Source organism: Mustela nivalis (assembly GCF_964662115.1).
Source record: "Mustela nivalis genome assembly, chromosome: 4".
In the NCBI taxonomy this organism is placed as follows: domain Eukaryota; kingdom Metazoa; phylum Chordata; class Mammalia; order Carnivora; family Mustelidae; genus Mustela; species Mustela nivalis.
Window position 1 is genome coordinate 123,974,374 of NC_139023.1, and position 21,331 is coordinate 123,995,704.

The window sequence follows — 21,331 nt, forward strand, 5'->3', positions numbered from 1 at the left end:
ACCTGTCTTCATAACATACTGCTGCCTACAAAATTTTAAAGAAAATCTAGCCAATCAGCTTCATGAAATGGATTATTTGATGACCGTTTTTTGCACATTCACACATTTACTGGCTCGCTTGCTATAAATGAGCCAAGGTTGCAAGGGTGTTGAAGGAAGCATTACTTTTTCATCTCAAGTGTGATTAGACCGTCCAGTTTTTAAAAACTGAGTTGATCTTAAATAAAGATTTGTTTAAAAAGTTAAAACACCTGTAGCTCCATTCATATAAACCAGTCTCTTTTTTCTGTGTCTACTTGATGCAAGTTCCACCGTATCTGTTCGGATATTAACTTCCACTGTGCCTTTTCCTGCCTGAAAGGAAAGGTAGACACACATCCCATCAGAAATATATTTACAACCAACTGAGAATCAATATTATAACCAAATAGCCAAATTACCATTAGGATATCTAGGTTCTATAATTTTTACTAAAGGGAGTGCTATTGAAACTTTAACATGAATTCCTGTAAGTAGGACTTAATAAACCTAAGAATAAATAAATAATTGAATTTGTTGAACACTTAAATAAAGCAAGACAGAATCAGTTTAAATATCCTAAACACTGTAACTGTTAAGCTAATTTGATTATTAAAATTTCCTAACTAGCTATTAAGCTTCTTTTGTTTAGTCAGAGTTAAGTACATTATTTTATTAGCATCACTGAGCTTTTCTTACATTACTGGGGTTTAGAGAATTCTTTGGGCTTGTTGCTCTCTCATTTGGTGCTGTGGAGCTTACTTTTTTCTCCTTCTGGAATCAGCTTCCACACTCCAGCTGCACTACAGTATTTTGTTTTGAACAGGATTTAATTCAGTTTGGTATGACTTGAGAGTTATTTAATAGTCTTTCAGGGAGAGCAAGGGACGCCTGGGTGGCTCAGTTGGCTGAAGGTCTGACTCTTGGTTTCAGATCAGGTCATGATCTCAGGGTTGTGGGGCTGAGCCCCAAGTTGGGCTTGCTCTCCTCACTCAGCAGGGAGTCTGCTTGAGACTCTCTCTTCCCCCCTCCCTCTGAACCCCATGCCCCCCACCCCGGCTCTCTCACTCACTCTCTCTCTTTCCCTCAAATAAATAAATAAAAATATTTTAAAATAAAAAGTCTTTCAGGAAAACTTGACATTAAGGTGAGAAAAAAAAAAAAAAAAAAAAAAAAAAGCTGGCTTTCTGGCAGGAGTGACCCTAGGAAGAATTTCCATTAGGAATTAAAACACACTTTTTGTTTTTGGTGCTTTTAAAAAAGTTAAGTTTAAAATTCAGTTTCCTTTCACTAGCCATATTTCAAGTGTCCAAAAGCCAAAGGCCCAAAAGTAGCTGCGTGGTTACTTTATTGGACAATACAGATAGAGAACATTACCATCATTACAGAAAGTTCTATTGGACAGCAATGTTTTATTTGTATTTCTTTCTATGTTTTTTTCCCCTGTTTTTGCTTTTTATAATGGTTGTAAGTTACTTTAAACAATAAAATTATTTACGCCATGGGGTGGCGTATTTTGCTTTCAAAATAAATTTAGACTGAAGGAAATCCATATCATGATGTACTTCATCTAAAAAAAAAAAAAGCATCATAAATAGTCTTCTAGATACTAATGTTATCTAACTTTGTCTTTTCTAACAAAGAGTTTGTCTGAAATTTCTTCATCTTAACAACATAAAATACTGATCGTTCAGTTATTCGCCAAGTCATTTACTTTGGAGTCTCACTGAGAATACCTATTCAACCCAAAGTGGAAAAGAAAGTTACTTATTTGGCAATTGATCTATGGTTGTATTACTTTTATATTTATGAGCACTGAGGAATGGTTTGTGGGGGAGGGGAAATGGTGGTTGAGCCATGTCTGATGTCTGATGTGCTTGAGGAGGTCCGTCAAACATCACATACTCATATCAGAGGCGGCACTATTGGAGGCCCACCGACGACAAGACTGTGGGTTATCTACCCATCTCTATTTTGGCCTCCATAGATCTGACCTGCTTAGGGACTTTACTTTTCAAGAATTAATTTCTTTCCTTGAAAATTCGAAAGATATTTAAGAACATGAATTTTTGTTCTCTTAAAATGTCAGATCTGACAATATTGAATTTAAATTTTTACAAGGAAACTCAGTGGAATTAGCAGCCTCCTCCTTCAGAAAAGGCATGTACTTTTGTGCTTTCAACGGTATTGTTAACACCCACCACTCCCCACTGTCTCCCACAGCTTAGCTGGTGTATGCATTTATGTCATTGGCCCTAGTCTGGTAGGCATCTGAATTGGAGTCCGCATCCTATTTGAGGAACAGTCGACATCTATTCTTCTAAGCTGCTGAACTGCCTGAGGAGCTAAATGATTTGACACCAGAGAAATCAGGCAGCACCAATCCTGGCCTATTTCAATTTGTATTAATCTGCATTTCACCATTGCTTCCACAAACTTATATCAGCATCTCAATAGGGTTTATTGGCATTCATCAGAGTGGTTCCTGTTCCCATAGCACAGAGCATATGCACATCAAAAGGTATCAGTTAGACCTTAATGCACTAAAATATCATGACTTAACTGCCAAAACTATCCTTGATAATAAGACAAGCGATAAAGCAACTTTAACTTCAATAGATCAGTGTTTCATTCGGTTCTGTACTTTACTGGAAGAGAGTTAAAGAGATCATTTAATCTTCTCAGAGTTGCTGAGAAGATGTTTGTGGAACTATGTGTTTCCTAAAAGCGCACATGTCTGTATGGGAATAATTATGATAAATATTTGTATAAGAGTCCTAGGCAGCTTTTGAAAGCCAGTTGTAATGGAGGCAAAAATGTTCATAGAATCAATGTCAGTCAAGTCAGTTCAGCTCTCCAAAGCAATTAATCTGATTGCTTGTCTGTTTTCTTGCATGTTTTTGCGGTTGTTATTTCAAGGCATTCCTAGTCTTCCAAAATTTCAACTCCTTGGTACAGAGTTCACTCTTCACAGCAAATATATTAGGAAGTGCTGAATCTGTTGCATAAAACACATGTATGAACAAGGAATATTTCCCCAAGGTAAGTATATCTGCCAACATATTTTAAGTAGAACTATGTAGAACATCCTGGATATTATTTGCAGTTCTGTTTAGTTTTGTTTCTTGGTAATTGAAAAGCCCAAATGGCTTCCTTTTATACAGAAATATGCTCCTGTGGTATAATTCTACATTAACCAGATGATCAATTTCAGATTACACTGTGTAAAGATCCTTACATACACAGTTTACTAGGATGTGAGCAAGCCCAGATAAGACTGAAAATCTAATCCTTTACAGGGGATGCCATAACTAATATTTTTGAAGAGGGTACTTTTGTCTTTTTTTTCTTTTTCTCTGTTGACCATCCTCACTTCAGAAATGAAGAGACTGAGGCACAGAGGGAAAGTATTTAGTGCAAAACCTCAACACAGGATAGTTAGGAAAGACTGTGGTTTCCAATTTCTGGCTTTCCTTTTTTTAACATGGCAGGCTCTGCTGCCCCCTCTAAAAATGAGCAAGGGAAAGAAAGACTGGTCGTAAATTTCTCTAAGGAATGGCTCCAAATAGAGCTTCTCGGGAGGAATCTCGAGGAAACAGACTCTGCAGCGTTGTGGACTGACGCCACAGTCCTGTTCTGCTCTGATCCGCTACCTCAGCTCACTGGGCTCAAGGCATTAGCAGAGGGCTTCTCCAAAAGAAGAATTCCAGAGGCTCGCACTCAGTGGCACAAGTGGCTTTGGTCATGATCGAAGAGCGAAGGATGTGGAAATCAACTAACTGGAGAAAGAGACTGTGATTCGTTTGTCACCCATTGTGTTCTCTTCCTATAGAGCTTTTGCCGGGAGCCGGAGCACACAGCCCCCAGATTGCCCGCGGGCTTTTGAATCTGAACCCGCAATACCTAACTTGTAAAACTGTCAGCAGACACCTGTGAAAGGAATTGCCAACGGTGGGCAAAAGCACGTGAACTCGCTTTACCTTCTCGCGGGAGCACAGCGTCCGCCCAGTTAGAGGAGCACCAGCGCCCCGCGCGCTCCAGCCCCGGGCGAGGGTACCCAGGGTTTGTCCTTGGCACAACTGTGTGGCGTTTTTCTGTGGTTCTGCGCGGGTCCAGCTCCCCACCTCTGCTCCTGTGAGCAAATAAACAAACAAAAGAAGAAACAACTCCTGGTCGAAGTTGTGGGATTTTCTCAGCCCTTCCAAGGTGGAGAGCTTCTACCTCGGCATCGGCCCCCTGCAAGCCCGAGGTCTCCTCTTGCTCGCTGCACCAGGGACCGCTGCACCCTGGTCCGAGGCTGGGTGGGCGCCCCACAGTCGCTTTCGCCTTCGACTTTTCCCTGGCCAATTTGGTGAACCCCGACTCCAGGAGCTTCTTACCGCGAAACTGAGGAGCGGAGAGCAAAGGGAGGGGGGGTGTGGAAGGGAAAGGAGGTTGGGGTGCTGCACACGCCCAGAGTATCTCACTTGGGGTCACCTGGGAAGTGGGCTGAAAAGTAGAAGTTTGCAGGTGTTAGTAGGGTGGGAATCCGCGAGGGGGCGCCGCGCTGAGTAGGGTCCCGCCGCGCGGGCTTCCAAACCGGGAGGCAGAGGCTACACTGTGGACACTGTCCCCCTCTTTCGCCACGGAAACTTCCGTCCAGCCCTTGGCGCTGCGGAACTGTCGCCCCCCTCCTTCTGCACCTGTTTCTCTTCCTTCCAGGGAAGAGTTGCCGCACCCTCCACCCCCGTGCCTCCGCCCCCCACCGGCCTGGCATCCTTACCCGCTCACCCTGCTGCTGTGCGCGGCGCAGTGCGGTGCCCGAGCGCGCCTGGCCGCAGAGGTCCGCGGCAGAGCTGAGCAGCGCCAGCTCCCGGCGGCTCGGGTGCCGAGCGGACGCCGCGCTGCCGCCCCTCTCCGCTTAGCTCCGAGCGGCGCTGACGGTCCTGCACCGTCGGGAAGGACGCAGCGCAACTGGACTTGCCCCTGGGGACCTTCCAGTGGCCTCTTCGGATCCCAGGGCTGGTTAATCATCGCACGGACCGGCTGTGCACGTCTGGCTTCCACGTCTCAGCAGAAACGCCCTCGCCGGGGAAGTAAGTGTAAGTTCTAACTCTGATTCACATTCTGGGAAGAATACCTACAAAAGAGCTCTAGTCCTATGAAGAAGGTATGGGGGAGGTCCTCATTAGTGTGCGGACTCCCCCCACCCCACTCTCCTTTAGCCTGAAGGTGGGGGTTGGGGTGGTACCATCACCATTTTCTACTTTAGCTAGAATTTTCCTTTTCTGTTGAAGGTTTTTACTCTTTCCTTGACCTATTTAGAGAGAGGTCATCATCTTTCCAGAGCAGCAAGTTGTTATGGTTTCTGTTCCCCACCCCTTTTTAATCAAACACCTGTCTAAAGCAGAAGGTCATATTGGATTCGCTAAAGCTGTTCAAGAATAAGTACATTTATTTAAGCATTCATTGGTTTTGCACCAGAAGGGCTCACCCACTGGTAGGAGCATATGGTGCAAAAAGTAAAAGCTTTAAGACGTTTTGCAGTGGGGCACATCATTTAAAGGCAGTGACATGAAATAGACAATGCTGTTGGCAAGCAAAGGCCAGAAGTTCAAACACAAAGAAAGTGATCCATTACCAGACCTTTAGGTGAATAGTTTCAACTTTCTGCTTATGAAGCAAAGAATCATGTCTTGTATGTAACATTCTTGGAGTCCACTCCCCTCTCTCTAGTACTAACAAGTATGGGCTGTAAGGCAGGATTCCTGGGAACTTTTTGCCTGAGAAACACTCTTGGAAGGTTTTGTGATTGACAAGATGTTAAGTTTTATTAAGCCACCTGTGGTAATAAGAGTACTGATGCAAAAAGCCCCACAAATTTAAAAAAAAAAAAAGAAAGAAAGAAAATTAAAAAAAGCCTTAACTCATTTTCCTACCCTATAAAGAAATATTTCTGCAACAGAAACTGAAGATTCAGTTATTCAAGAAAACTCTACCATTCACAGTTCTAAAATGATTTGACCCAAGTGAATGCTTTCCATTGCCTTGTTTCAAATAAAGTGTTTTTACCCTCATCGACTCATCTTTTAATTGTTGTGCTTTTGAGTTTTGAATCAGTGAGCTCCCTCTATGGACTCCGTTTTCCTCTTCCACTTTTCTGGAAGCCCAACCCTAAAATGATACATTTGCGGAAGTGCTCTGATCTGGCTGAAAGCCAGATGTGTGCTTGAAAACAGTGATTAGTGCCCATATGCAAATTGCCTGTAGATCAATAACCATTTCTGTAGAGAAGCTTTAAGTAAAGGGCTCTGAAATAAAGAAAATGGAACTGAAAAGAAAAACCAAAATAAGTCAATAAACTAATATTCTTCTCTCTCAGGCTTACTCTCAATTTAGCTCATGGCAAACCTCAAACTCAGACCTCATGGAGTCTTGCTATTCCTGTTAATGAGTTGTCAGGATTGACTAATTGTGCTCTGTAAAGTCTCCTTTAGGTTCAGGGAAGTGGTGCAGCCTACCAAATACAAACTTGAAGATTTAGATAATGAGTTTCACTTTTTTCCCCCTAATTTTTAGAGAATGGAGGCAAATACAAAAGAGGGTCTAGGAACACATTATTTGAAATTTATGCAGACAGAACTAGAACATGTCAATGAAGCAAATATATATGAGTATATAGAAATCTCTCTCTCCCTCTCTCTCTCTCTCTGCAGTAAGACTCCAAAAGGGTGTGTGTGTGTGTGTGTGTGTGTGTGTGTGTGAGAGAGAGAGAGAGAGAGAGAGAGAGGCCCCTGAGATAGGAAGTTTCCTTATGGTGTATGCTGACTGGAACTTTTAATGCTCTAATCAGAGATTGATTTAAGTGGGACCTTGGAACAAGTCTTGCAGGGGTGGTTACCTGAGTGAGAGCCAGAAAATAAGCACGAGAATGTCATATCAAAGCAAAGGGATTCCGTATAAGCAATTATCTTAAGGAAAGGAAAAAAATTATTACTTTGAATTTTGTTGACTTCAAGTGTTTGGTAAAATTATGCTTTCCTTTACCTTCACATTTGTTTTACCAAATTATTGAGTACCATCAATGTGTTAGGTAGTGTGCTAAGGATTAAACAATGGATGGAAAAGATCCATTTTGTGTCCGGAAAGAGATGGCTAGGTGAGGAAATAATTGCATTATGGCTTATGCTTCTTGCAGTATTAGAAGTGGACACAGATTTCTGGGGTAACTGAGAGGCTTCCCAGTTCAGAATGGAGAAAGTAGAGAGGCATGAGAAAAGCTGATGCATTGCTGGAATTGGAAACAGTTTAGTATGAGTAAAGCATAACATATGCATTTTATATGTCAAGAGGGATGAAGCCAGAAGATAGGCAGGAATTCATTCAAGAAAAGTGCTGAATGTCATATAATGGAGTTAGGATTATCTTTTATAGGCCAGTGGTATCAACGTACACATCAAGAACCATTAGTGAGAGAGCAAATTAATGACATCATATATGCATGGTAACAGCAGATCACGCAAAACAGAACCCTTTCGAGAATGTGAGGGAGGGGAAATTAAATGCAGATAATTGATTCCACAAGTGATAAGCCGAACAGAGGCTATTGAGGCCACTCAAGGATTAGCACGAGCAAAGAGTCATTATTATCCCCAGCCAGAGGGACGCAGAGAGTAGGTGGTGTGACCAAAGCCCAGGGACCAGGGCCATCCACGGGAAATAGAATCACTATGGACTAATCCTTTGGGAACCAGAGGCAAAGAGGGGCTACTGAAGCACTGCCCAGAGGAGAGAGGGACAGAGAAGAAGACAGGGGCTTCTCCCTTCTTCTTCTGTCCTGTAAATATCTGCCAGTGCCTCCTGTGATCATACTCAGCCAGCATCCCAGTGACGTGGGAGCCTGAAAATACAGTCTACAAGAGTTAACCCTCCAGAGGAAGGGTAAGGAGTGGAGGCTGGGGGCCCACCCAGGCATTGTCTGTGGGCTGAATAAATATGACTCACCTGCCAAAGTAGGTAGATGTCATTATGATTAGTAAAAACCAAATTTATTTAAAAGAAGTTCCGAATTAATGGTGGCAGCCTTTTTGTCATTATGACTACATTAAAAACTTACTATGATGTTGGGCTCTAGATGTTTTTATAAGCTTGAAAAGAGAATTTCACATTAGTAACCAATATGTTATTTTGTTTTAAGCAATCTGGAGACATGGAGGAAATGATATGATCACATTTGAATTTCAGAACAACACTTTTCATGTCAGAGTAGGCTCTTTCTTGTCAAAGGTAAGAGCCTGAGAGTGGAGATGCTGTCCTCTTGTCATTCCCCCCAGCACAAATCCTGGTTCCTGACATAGGTTTTCTTTTTCTTTTCTTTTCTTTTTTTTTTTTTTTAAGGATTTTATTTATTTGACATAGAGAGATCACAAGTAGGCAGAGAGGCAAGCAGAGAGAGAGAGAGAGGAGGAAGCAGGCTGCCTGACGAGCAGAGAGCCCAATGTGGGACTCCATCCCAGGACTCTGAGATCATGACCTGAGCTGAAGGCAGAGGCTTAACCCACTGAGCCAACCAGGTGCCCCCTGACATATGTTTTCAAATGCTAGCTGAATGGATGTTAGAGTAAGTGCAAGCATCATAAGGGTGGGTCCAGGCCTGGCATTTTGCAGATGCACAATTATTATTGTTAAGAATGAATGAAAGTAGGAGAAGAGGAAGTGAGATAAGTCAGAAGAGTATTAAAGTAACAGTGGTAAGAACCTGAGAAGTACAAAGTCAATGTGGTAGAAATGATGAGTATTGAGAGAGGTATACCAGATCAGTCTGAGGGCCCTCTTATATGTGGGGGCTAAAGGAGTTGACAAAGCCTAGAATAGTTGTCTGCTTTTTAACTGTACCTGGTGTAATCCATGGGGATAGCATTGACTGAAGTAGGGCAAGCAGAAGGAAAAGCTTTGGGTGGGGTGCGACTGGGGAAGAGAAGTGTGAAAACTTTGGTATTTAGAGGTTAGAGAGAGATTATACTTAAGATTTAGACAAATTTTCTCTGTAGATCCTGGGTGGGATTCTGCTGTATGTCAGTAGGAAGTTGATTCCAAATCATCAAAAACTGCAACTATTGAAAAAAATGCAACTATTTTATACAGTCTACCTATTTTTAACACTAATCCAAACACTTGAAGTCATGGTTATGGAGTGGAATCTGCTCAGTTTATCTTAAATACGTTATACTCCCAAAGTCCAGGCACCATGCAAAGTGTTTCAATAGTCTTCTCTTTCTGTGTAATTTGTTGCTATATTTATATATTTAAAGCAGTCAAGATATTGAAGGCCATTTTCCTTGTCAGAAATTTGATGAATTTGATGAATTTGTCAGAGTTATAAAATTAATTGATAAAGTTTCTAACATTCATCTCACTTAAAATAGGTTGAATCCATTTGATAGCATTCGTGAAATTATGTCTATACTAGAGGTATTACATTTTACCACTGGTAATACATGTTTCAGGGACCTGGTTTAACACATCAGTATTTGTGAATAGACTTATTATTGGGCCTGCTTTCTTAAAATGGTATACTCTGTGAAATTTTAGGGACCAGGGGATAGGCATTTTTGAGCCTCAGCAAAATAAAGCCAGTTCATTTGTGATGCGTATTTTCCTTGTTCCATATATCTTCTACATATTTTTTTTTTTTTTAGTTGTAGATTCGTTTTCTGGTAGCTGAAAATGGGCCCCGTAGGTGCAGAAGCTGATGAGAACCAGACAGTGGAAGAAATGAAGGTAGAGAAATATCATCCAAGGCAAACCACTCCCAGAGGTGAGCTGGCCCACGACCCTGAGCCAGAGCTGATAGACAGCACCATGCTGATTGAGGTACGGATTATCCTCATATTAGCCTACTGCTCCATCATCTTGCTTGGGGTCATTGGAAACTCTCTGGTGATTCACGTGGTGATCAAATTCAAGAGCATGCGCACTGTAACCAACTTTTTCATTGCCAATCTGGCGGTGGCAGATCTTCTGGTAAACACCTTGTGCTTGCCATTCACTCTGACCTACACCTTAATGGGGGAGTGGAAAATGGGTCTCGTCTTATGCCACCTGGTACCCTATGCCCAGGGCCTGGCAGTACAAGTGTCCACCATCACCTTGACAGTAATTGCCCTGGACCGACACCGTTGCATTGTCTACCACCTGGAGAGCAAGATCTCCAAGAGAATTAGCTTCCTGATTATCGGCCTGGCCTGGGGCATCAGTGCCCTGCTGGCCAGCCCCCTGGCCATCTTCCGTGAGTATTCACTGATTGAAATTATTCCCGACTTTGAGATCATGGTCTGTACAGAGAAGTGGCCCGGCGAGGAGAAGAACATCTATGGCACGGTCTACAGTCTTTCTTCCTTGTTAATCCTGTATCTTTTGCCTCTGGGCATCATCTCCTTCTCCTACACTCGTATCTGGAGTAAACTTAAGAACCACGTGAGCCCTGGAGCTGCCAATGATCACTACCACCAGCGAAGGCAGAAAACCACCAAGATGCTGGTGTGTGTGGTCGTGGTGTTTGCGGTCAGCTGGTTGCCTCTCCACGCGTTCCAGCTTGCTGTGGACATTGACAACCAAGTCCTCGACCTGAAGGAGTACAAGCTCATCTTCACCGTGTTCCACATCATTGCCATGTGCTCCACCTTTGCCAACCCCCTCCTCTATGGCTGGATGAACAGCAACTATAGAAAGGCTTTCCTCGCAGCCTTCCGCTGTGAGCAGAGGCTGGATGCCATCCACTCTGAGGTGTCCGTGACATGCAAGACTAAAAAGAATCTGGAAGTGAAAAAGAACATTGGCCCCCATGACTCTTTCACGGAGGCTACCAACGTTTAAGGAAGCTCTGATGTGAAAATCTGTAGATGAGTTCTGCCCAGAGCTATAAATCTGGTTGAGGAGGGCTCTCGGGTGCATCCTGATTTCCCACTCTAAGGAAGAAAAGGAGAATCAGAATGGAAGCCTCTGCAGTGGAATTTATGGAAATCTGGTTGGCAGTGCCTGGGTAAAGATACTGATATTCAAAGATACAAGACACGGTTTGCCTAAATTGTTTGGATGGTAGGTCAAAGTCTGGGTAAAAGCAGAGGCAAACGCTTTTGACTGTTTCCCTGAATGAAGGAAACCTGAATGAGGTTGGGATTATTAGCATTGGGATTATTAGCATTGCTAAAAAGTTGTGGCTGAATAATTTGTCTTTCAAATCATATTAGGGTGTTGACGGGGTTGGGGGGTGATGCGCTGTTTACTGTCCCCTCATCTGATGGAAAGACCACCCAAAACCACTTTCCCTAGGTTGCTGCAGGCTCTTCTTTATTGCATTTTTTTTTTTAAGAATTATTCTTCCTACGCACTAATCCTTCAGGGAGCATTGAACTACAGTCGTTCAACTATTTGAACGACTTCCAGGAAATAAGCTGAAATTTGCTATGTAATTAGTATTTGGGCCAGTGATAGGGGAACTCTTTAACACTCAGTTAGCCTGTTGTTCTTAAAACCAAATGTACATTTAGTGAACACTTTCTTCAACTAGGAAGGGAAGGATGAACTTCTCAGAATTATAGAAATGTAAACCATCATTCAGCTTCTCATTTCAAGTTGTGCTGCTTTATATAGATGCTATTTACATAACAGATAAGCATACAACACAAAACTTTTAATCACTTCTAATTGTTATATCTTTTTGAACATCTATTATTTCTATGTTGGAACTGAGTTTGTCTCCACTAAAAATTAATTCAGATTAAGAAATAATTTTTGTGGCATTTTGCAACATTTTATGGTTATTTGTAAATAGTTTTAGCACAGATACATAGCTCTAATGTGTTTACAGAATACTGCAGTGTTATTTTTGAAATTCATCTTCCATGGACCCATTCAGAATTAATAAAACAATATAATTTCATCAAAATGGAACCACCTAGAAAGAAATATTAAAAGCATTGCAAACATACTATTTGGACCAATTTAAACAAAAATTATCTTCCTCTCAAGATACCTAGCTTTGTATTTTGGATAACTTATGAATATATACATAATAAAATTTTACCTATAAATAATGGAGTGTAGATGTTAGAGTATATTTCACTGAATAATTTTGTGAACACAATTTTTATTTCAATAGCACCTGCCAAAGATGCTTAAAACCCTAGTATGTTTATTAAAGCTCACTGAGCTGTTAAAATATTTGTACTTCTTTGGATGCTGTTAAATTTTATTGTAATCACATTTTGTCAGTATGACTGAATTTGTGAATAGATTTCTTAAATTTTAAAAAGCTTCAATATGAATATTATTTTTAGTTACACACATTAAGTTTATAAACTGGAGAGTTTTATTTTATGGATATATTTAAAATTTATACCATGGCTCTTGTTGAATTATTTCCAGTGAAGAAGTAAAGCTTTTGATGTGGACTTGACATGGACTTCAGTGGAATACTGAAAAGAATGAAAACAGTGAAAGACTAAGAAATAAACCAAAAATAATATGTATGTAATATATCATGCAGTGAACAAATTGATTTTTCTGTTGGACTTGATGTAACTATCCAAAAAGAAGCTCTTTGTCCTGTAAACAGCAGTTTCTTTGCTTAGGATGTTAATAGATAATTGTGATTAAAAGGGTTTTCTTTTCCTCTTGGAGAATTCTTACCCTGTAGGAAATGTGTATGTTACTGTATCACAGTTGTAGTAGTATATTATTAGAATCCAATTAATGATCCAATTAACATATGTGATCTAATTAGTTCTGTTAACTCATTAACAAAATAACCTTTTATGTAGTGATTTTATCTGTTCAAATAAAAAAATGCAGGAAATTAGAGAAAAATTGTGATATTTTATCTCAGACTTTCTGTCCAAGGTGAAATAGTAAGGTTTAACATAATTTAAAAAAACTAATAATGATGATGATGACTCCTAGACAGTTTAGCTCTCTTTCCTTTCTGCACATGAATGTGAGTCAATGTACTCACTCCTGTGGCTGCAACTACAATCCGTATTTTGACAGTGTTTGAATCTTTAAGACCAGAACTTTTTTCTACACTTCAAACCTATTTCCATCAGCTGACCTGACACGTCTGCATGGTCAGCAGATTAAATCCAACATGTCTAAAACAGAACCTGCCATTTTGATCCACCCCTGCTTCACCTCTACTTTGTTTTCCTGAATTTCTTTTCTAATCATGATGATTCTATTCATCTAGTTCCCTAAAGCCTTACACTTTGGAGTCACCCTTCACTCTTATGTCTTTTTATCACCATGCCCAATTCCCACATTTTGTTCCCATTCCTGGATGTTGCTTGAATTAGTTCATTTTTCTTCCTCTTTATGCTCCCCACCATGGTTCAGGCTGTGATTATCTTCCCAGCCCTGTACTCTCTCATCTGGTTTAATGTTGCAGCTTCCTGATTTGTCTCTCTACATCCAGTCATCTTCCTATCCAATTCACCTTTTACCCACTTGCCAGAGTGATTTTTCAAAAACTAAAATTTTATCAAATCACTCCTCTGATGAAAACTCTTCAATGTCCCCTCATCATTCTTATGGTAAAGTCAAAATCTTTCTGTGATTTGGAAGACTCCTTAGTACCTGACTCTACTTATATGTTCTATCCCTTGCAAATTCTCTTTCTATAGTCTTTGCTGTTAGATTTTAAGCATATGAGGGGTTCTTTTAATCATTGTGGTAGTGCAGGTACTTGTGGCTTCTGGCACCAATTAGTGATCAATAAATATCCATTAAGGAAACTGAGTCAATGAGTCAAGTAAATATTAAAGCCAAGATTTGGAGGTAGATATGTAAGATTGTAAACCATAGACTTGTCCTAGTTTTGTTATGCAGGTTGTAGGAAAGTCAGGTTTTAGCCATCCAGGCTTTAAGAAAAGATATGCATTTGTTCAGGATTAAAGTTTTTACTGAAGGCCTTAAGTATAGACACTTGCATAATTGGAAAGGGCTCTATACATATATTCCATTTTGGATTCACTCAAAATTTTCTAGACCCTTGCACAAGGGAAGCATGGAAAGGCTTGTACACTCTATTAGTCATGATTCAGATAACTAAAAAGAAGCCATGCTAGGTAGGTCCAGCAAAAATTCATTTAATACAGGAAATTAAAATCTTGCAAAATCACTCAAAGAACTGGAGAAGTGAAGGTAAGGAAAAGCTGCCATTGGCATTGACGAAACCAGGAAATACAAGATTACATGAAACCTCTATGAATGCCTACAACAGAGAGTGGACGATGCACAGGAAAGAGTATAGGTTTATCTATTAAAATCTCATTGTCTTTTAACGTCTATTGATAGATTAATGGACACACACACAAATGCACACAGTGGAATATTACTCAGCCATAACAAATAATGAGGTTTTGCCATATGTGATAACATGGACGGACCCAATATGGATGGGTATGATGCCTAGTGAAATAAGTTCAGACAGAGGAAGACGAATACTATATTATTTTACTTGTAAAGGGAATCTAAGAAATAGAACAGAAAAAGCAGGAGCAAGCTCATAAATACAGAGAACAAACTGATGGTTGCCAGAGTGGAGGATGGTGGGACATGGGCAAAAATGGGTGAAGGGGAATGGGAGGTACAGGCTTCCAGTTATGGAATGAATAAGTCAAGGAGATAAAAAGTAGAGTTCAGGGAATATAGTCAATGGTTTTGTAATCACTTTGTATGGTGGCAAATAGTAACTACACTTGTGGTGAACACAGCAGAACCTATGGACTTGTCCAAACACTGTATTGTACATCCGAAACTAATATAATATGTGTCAACTAGATTTCGACCGAAAAAATCTTATTGCCTCCTGCTAAGCCCATAATGGGCTCCTGCCCACTTCCCCTGCCATAGACTAAACAATGCCTTTTGCTTCTCTTTTGCTTTTAAAAATTCATGTGAATATCTCCCATCTGTGGACTATAACTCTAGTCTTGCTGGCAGGGATTTGGGGAAATGCAAACCACTCTCAGTTCTTAGGTTTCTATCCCCTAAGATACAGGGAGAACATGTAAGGGAGAATATGTTCTCTAATTGCTTTCAGACAATTTGACAATCTTGAGATTTGCCCAAATGGTGTAATTTCTGGTTTCAGCCCGATCCTCTCCTTCTGAGTGCTTTTTTGGAGTTTTCAGTTTACAATGATGCAGGTTCACTTATCCTTTTTTTTTTTTTTTCTCCCTTTTCTGGTTTCAAGGCCAGTGTGTTCAAGATACTCTTTAAAACTGGCCCATTAGGACAGAGGGACTGAGGAATAAATCATAAGGGAAGAATTTCTTCCCCCACCATAGGTTGATTGGAATGGAGGAAGAAGTAATTATATCAAGACTTAATGATCAAGGGGTACCTGGGTGGCTCAGTCAGTAAAGCGTCTACCTTCGGTGTAGGTCATTATCCCAGAGTCCTGGGATCAAGTCCCACATCAGGCTTCCTGCTGAGAAGAGTCTGCTTCTCCCTCTCCCTCTGCTTCCCCCCACTGTTGCTCACTTCTCACTCTCTCTCTCAAATAAATTAAATCTTTTATAAAAGGACCTAATGATCTAAAAATCACAGAATATAAATTCTGGATTAACATCCTAGGATGAGCAAAGGAAATGATACCTCAGGATGAATATAGTCTATAGTTTTCAAGTTGATAAGGGATAAAATATGAATGTATAAAGATTGATTTGTGAGGATTTATAAAAGACACTTGTTAGATCATTGACCTTTTTTCCACAGTGGTACATTAGTCCAATGTCCACAGACTTCACAGGTTTTCCTAGATATGGGTGAGGTTATAGGGAAGATGGACTGTGGGCTAGATAGTTCACAAGTTATTTGTAACCTCAACTCTTTCTTGTTAGTCCATGAATATGTCACTGAATCGAAGTAAATGAAAATGACTAACTCTAAATCTACTCTCCTTTGTAAATCATTGCCAAGTTTTACCACTTTAACAAATTACTTGTCAAAAAGCACACAGCAGGGGCGCCTGGGTGGCTCAGTGGGTTAAGCCGCTGCCTTCGGCTCAGGTCATGATCTCAGGGTCCTGGGATCGAGTCCCACATCGGGCTCTCTGCTCAGCAGGGAGCCTGATTCCCTCTCTCTCTCTCTGCCTGCCTCTCCATCTACTTGTGATCTCTCTCTGTCAAATAAATAAATAAAAATCTTAAAAAAAAAAAAGATTAAAAAAAAAAGCACATAGCAGATCATGATAGGCACATGGTATCGCATTAAAGTTAAAAAATGCTGCATTATCTTCACACAAAAAAAGAAAGGAAAAAATAACAAGTGAATATTTTTTGTCATTATATTCAAAGACAGCATGAAACAGATGATTAAAGTCATGAGTATTATACTTAAACAACAACAACAACAACAGGTCCCAACAGCAATTTTTTTAGTGGATATAATTAGAGAGTATGGATGGTATTTTGGAACTGTCAATATTATGATGTGGTGCTACTTTTATGCAAAACACCGTTGAGCATATACTTTGAGCAGTTTTGCGACTCATGCTACTCATTTGTACCGATACATATTCACCATGCCTTAAAAAGTACAGTTCGCCCACAGCACCTTCTTAAAGATAGTTGCATGACTGTGCAATTATGTCACCCTTGCAGAGAACTCATGGTATTAAACAAATGAACATCATTTCTTTTTCTTTTTCTTTTTTAAGATTTTATTTATTTGACAGAGAGAGAGACAGCACAAGCAGGGGGAGCAGGAGAGGGAGAAGCAGGCTTCCTGCTGAACAGGGAGTCCGAGTGGGCTCCATCCCAGGACCCTGGTACCATGACCTGAGCCAAAGGCAGATGCTGAGCCACCCAGGCACCCCTTAAGAGCATTTCTTAAACAGGTTGTTTTAGTCCCAAGCCTGTGTCCTTCCCACAGTTTCTTTCTCCTATCATCTTCCTCCCCAGTTCTCTTTTCCACTGCCAGAGACTGGCTGGAAGGACACACGATGCACGTGGGTTCCAAGGAGCAGATAATATATTCCATAATGCATGAGAGGCCCACAGGTGAATCTATAGCAGCCAAGGCTTAGAGCTGAGGTGAGGAAGCTGAAGTGAGACAACAGCCAAGTCTAAGGGAGCAGTGTCTTAAAGGGATCATGGAACCAAGTGACAGCATCTGGGTGGGGACTGGGTCAAATCAGGAACCAGGAATGCTGAAATGTGAGGCAAGGAGGAGCAAAGTAGCGGCTGCACCACTGGTTCTTTAATGCTGAACGACAATTCTGGAGCAAGATGGAAAATCTTAGATAGGCATCTCCTTACATGGATTTTATAAACTTAGGAGACCAACACTAACTCTTTAATTAAAATCACCTGCAAGCTCTCATAACTCTCTAAAAGGAAACATTTTAATTTAATTATTGATGTTTTAATAGCTGGGAGTTCATTCAGTAAATCATTACCTAAAGTGTATTAAAATAGTAATTTCTTGTGCTGATTGTTTCCTAATTTTCACCAGCTAGGGTTGAGGTAGATGTATGTTTGGGAGTGCTCTACAAAACGTTTGTTGTTGTTGTCATTTTTGTTTTTATTCCCTGTGGGGAGAGGGAGACATGGAGGGGAAACTAAGCATGGAGGGGAAAGGGCAGCAACATTCTAAAGAAATGGGGCAGAAGTCCCCCAGTATTCTCGCTGGTCTGCATTCCTTCGATTGCATGGGTACCGCCAACTCACTGGAAGATTCCCTGAATTTCTGTAGTCTTGCTGAAACCTCAATCAGCCCCAGAACTCAGAACCAATCCCCTTCTATTTTATATTTTAATTAAAATAAAATTTACATTTACATGCACAGATTTATATATAATTCTATGAGTTTTCACAAGGGTATACACATATGTGATTATTTACCTCAGTCAAGAGATAGACTTTTCATCAACTTCATGTCCTCTTCCAGTCAATCTCCACCCCACCCTCATAGCAACTATTATGCTGATTTTTGTTGCCGTCGATTAATTTTGTCTCTCCTTCAACTTTGTACACTTGGAGCCACAGAATATGTATTGTTTTGTATCTGCCATCCTTTGCATAAAACAGTGATTTGGAGATTTATCCAGGTTGGTGCATGTATCATAATTCATTCAGATCTTATTGCTGGGTCACATTCATTTGTGTGAGTACAGCACAATTTATTTATCCATTCTCTTGATCTATGTTTGGATTATTTCAAGTTTTTGGCTTTTATGATTAAACTTGCTATAAATATTCTTTCCTAAGTCCTTTTGTAGAGATATTTTTTATGTTGCTTAAGAAAGTAGAAAAGTAATTGAATTACTAGGTCATAAAATAGATATATAGTGAACTTTATGAGAAAGAGCCAATGCATTTCCCAAATGGTTACTCTCCCACTTAAGATGTCCAAGAGATACAAGTTGTTTCACACTTTGTACCATTTGGTTACAAATGTTACTGTTTTTAATTTTTTCCATTGCAGTAGAAATCCTATCGTCGTTTGGATTAGCATTTCTCTGTTGACTAATGATGTTAATCACTTCTTATACATATTTATCATTCATATATCTTCTTTATAGAAGTGTCTGTTTACATCAATTGTCATTATGTAAAATTGGATTTAATAGTCTTTGCTGCTGTTGTTTTTTATTGAACTGTAGTGGGTCTTTCTAAATTGTGTGTGTGGGGGGGGGGTGTCTATATTATATTTAATGAAAAACCAACCTTACATTCCTGGCATAACTCTCACATGAGTTTGATGTATTATTTTTTTAATGTATTCTTCAAACCACTTTGCTAATACTGGGTTGAAGATTTTTACATCTATGTTCATAAGGAATATTAGTCCATATAACCATTTTCTTGTGAACTCTGTCAAGGCTGCATATCAGCCTTAAGGTCTTAAGTATTAAGGCCTAATAAAACATTTTGGTTAGTGTTTCCTTCTCTTCTATTTTATGAAGGAGTTCATATTACTTCTTTCTTAATTCTTTGATAGAATTCACCAATGGAGTCATTTAGTCTTAGAGTTCTCATTGTGAGAAGATTTTCCTTTCTTTAAATTTCAAATTCTGTCTGTAGTAAATACTGGACTATACTTTTATTTTCTCTTTGATTGGTTTTAGTATATATCTTTCAAGGAATTTATTCCTTTCATCTAAGCTGTTGAATTTTCTTACATTGAACCGACTGTAGTATTCCCTTAACCTTTTAATTTCTATTAGCTATATATTGATATCCTTTCTTTAATTCTTCATTTTGATAATTAGGTTTCTCTCTTCCTTCTCCTTGATTATTTCTGCCAAAGTTTTACTAATTTTATTAATCTTCAAAAATCGAACCTTTGGCTTTGATACTTTTTTCTATTTTTTCATGTTTTTTTTTTTTTTGATACATGCCATTATTTTATTATTTCTATTTGCTTTGGCTTTAACTGGAAATTTTTGTACCTTCTCAAAACCAAAGCTTAAATTAACTATTTTGTGTCTTAATTTTAAGTAAATTTTTACATATATAAATTTACCTTTAAATCCCTTCTAGCAATATTCCTTTTCTAAATTTTGGTATTTAGTAGTTTTGCTGTTATTCAGTTAAATTATTTTCTATTTTCTTTTGTGATTTCTTCTAGACCTGTGGATCTGAGGGAGTGTGTTAATTTTCAAATATTTGGAACTTTCCTAGACATATTATTACTGTTGATTTCTAATATAATACCTTAGTTATCAGAAAATATATTCTATATGATTTTAATTGTTTACCCTACATGTTAGTTAATAATCCCTGAGAGTTAGGGGAGAAAACCTTAAGATTAGAACTAGAATTTTCCCTGATTTCTGTCCTTAGAAAATCCCCAGGTTTCAGCATATAGGAAGGGAACACAGATAGAATCCAGCAGAATCTTTGAATTCAGGAAATAAAGTTCGAGGAGAAAAAGGAGGATAGAATTTGCAGGTCAGATTATAAGAAAGAAGAAAACATCACAGAAAAGACCTACAGAGACCCACAGAGGGTTTCCTTTTGAGTATATATCAAAGTATGGAGCTACCTGTATGTTAAGAAAATATCCATGATTGAAAAAAATTACCTTGAAGTACTAAAGTATAGTATCCAGAGAACACCCACTAGCTACAATGAAAAACCTTGTAATTCACTGGGCATTGTGTAGAGTACCAGAATGTTCTTGCCTCAGTAATGAGAAATCATTAACAAAATTCTTCTCTGGGTCTTCTCAAGAAATCTTAAAAGCAAAACCTGAAAGGAACAAAGTATTTCCAAATAGCTTAACTGTATTAAAAATGCAGCTCAAAAATGTTTATAGCTATACAAAATATATACAGGACTCCACAGGGCAAAACAAAGAAATTCTTTCTTCTGATCAAGATTGCCAGTTAAATGAAACAAGATGGGATTGGGAGGGAGACAAACCATAAGTGACTCTTAATCTCACAAAACAAACTGAGGGTTGCTGGGGGGAGGGGGTTTGGGAGAAGGGGGTGGGATTATGGACATTGGGGAGGGTATGTGATTTGGTGAGTGCTGTGAAGTGTGTAAACCTGGTGATTCACAGACCTATACCCCTGGGGATAAAAATATATGTTTATAAAAAATAAAAAATTTAAAAAAAAAAAAAAAAGATTGCCAGTTATATGGGGTGCCTGGGTGGCTCAGTGGTTTAAAGCCTTTACCTTCAGCTCAGGTCATGATCCCAGGATCCTGGGATAGAGCCCCTCATCAATCTCTCTGCTTAGCAGGGAGCCTGCTTTCCCCTCTCTCTCTGCCTGCCTCTCTGCCTACTTGTGATCTCTGTCTGTCAAATAAATAAATACAATCTTAAAAAAAAAAAAGATTACCAGGCATATAAAAAGCAAAGATATATGACCCCTAATAAGATGAAAAATAAATCAAACTAGACTGACTCAGAAACAACATATATATTAGAATCAGCAGATAAAGACATCAAAACACGTATAACTATTGGATATATTCAATATTTTTGTTTAAAGATGTGAAAGTATAAAAAATTATCCAAACCAAATTTCTGGAGATGAAAATTACAATGTCTGGGATAATAGAAGGCCAGTTAAGAACTGCAGCAGAAAATAGTGAACTTGAAAACATAACAATAGGAATTATCCACAAGGAAACACAAAAAGAAAAAAGGAACTTATAGTCATGTAAAGAACATCAGTGATGAGTGGGACAACTTCAGGCAGCCTTATATCTGTGTAATTGAAGTCAGCAAAAGAATGGAGAAAAGACTTAGTTGATGTAATGGCTGAAAACTTTCCAAAAGTTATAGATACTAATCCAACAAAGGAGGTAATATGGAT

General features: G+C 39.3%; 2 protein-coding genes across 7 annotated transcripts in view; one reads left to right on the forward strand and one right to left on the reverse strand.

Annotated features, from left to right (window-relative positions):
- LOC309863678 (uncharacterized protein) overlaps positions 1-5,031 on the reverse strand; it is a gene marked incomplete at its 5' end in the record, with an annotated part of 39,197 nt that extends 34,166 nt beyond the window's left edge. For 3 of the 5 annotated variants that reach the window (XR_014311173.1, XR_014311175.1, XR_014311176.1), the window contains 3 exons: positions 3,999-4,150; positions 4,240-4,506; positions 4,789-5,031. Coding sequence is in view for 1 of the 5 variants with exons in the window: in XM_082728765.1 (XP_082584891.1) it covers positions 4,028-4,150; positions 4,240-4,506; positions 4,789-5,031 (633 nt within the window). Of the gene's footprint in view, positions 1-83; positions 355-3,998; positions 4,151-4,239; positions 4,507-4,788 lie in introns of those variants that run through there. The other 2 variants (XM_082728765.1, XR_014311174.1) reach the window with 2 other exon arrangements.
- On the forward strand, positions 4,998-12,843 carry NPY2R (neuropeptide Y receptor Y2). 2 transcript variants are annotated; one of them, XM_082728764.1, is made up of 2 exons: positions 4,998-5,093; positions 9,696-12,843. In XM_082728764.1, exon 2 carries the CDS (start codon positions 9,724-9,726, stop codon positions 10,870-10,872), a length of 1,149 nt encoding a protein of 382 aa, XP_082584890.1. In that variant the 5' UTR covers positions 4,998-5,093; positions 9,696-9,723; the 3' UTR covers positions 10,873-12,843. The 2 variants fall into 2 exon arrangements, with proteins under 2 accessions (XP_082584890.1, XP_082584889.1); XM_082728763.1 differs by having other exon boundaries at positions 5,013-5,099.
- The last annotated feature ends 8,488 nt before the right edge of the window (positions 12,844-21,331 follow it).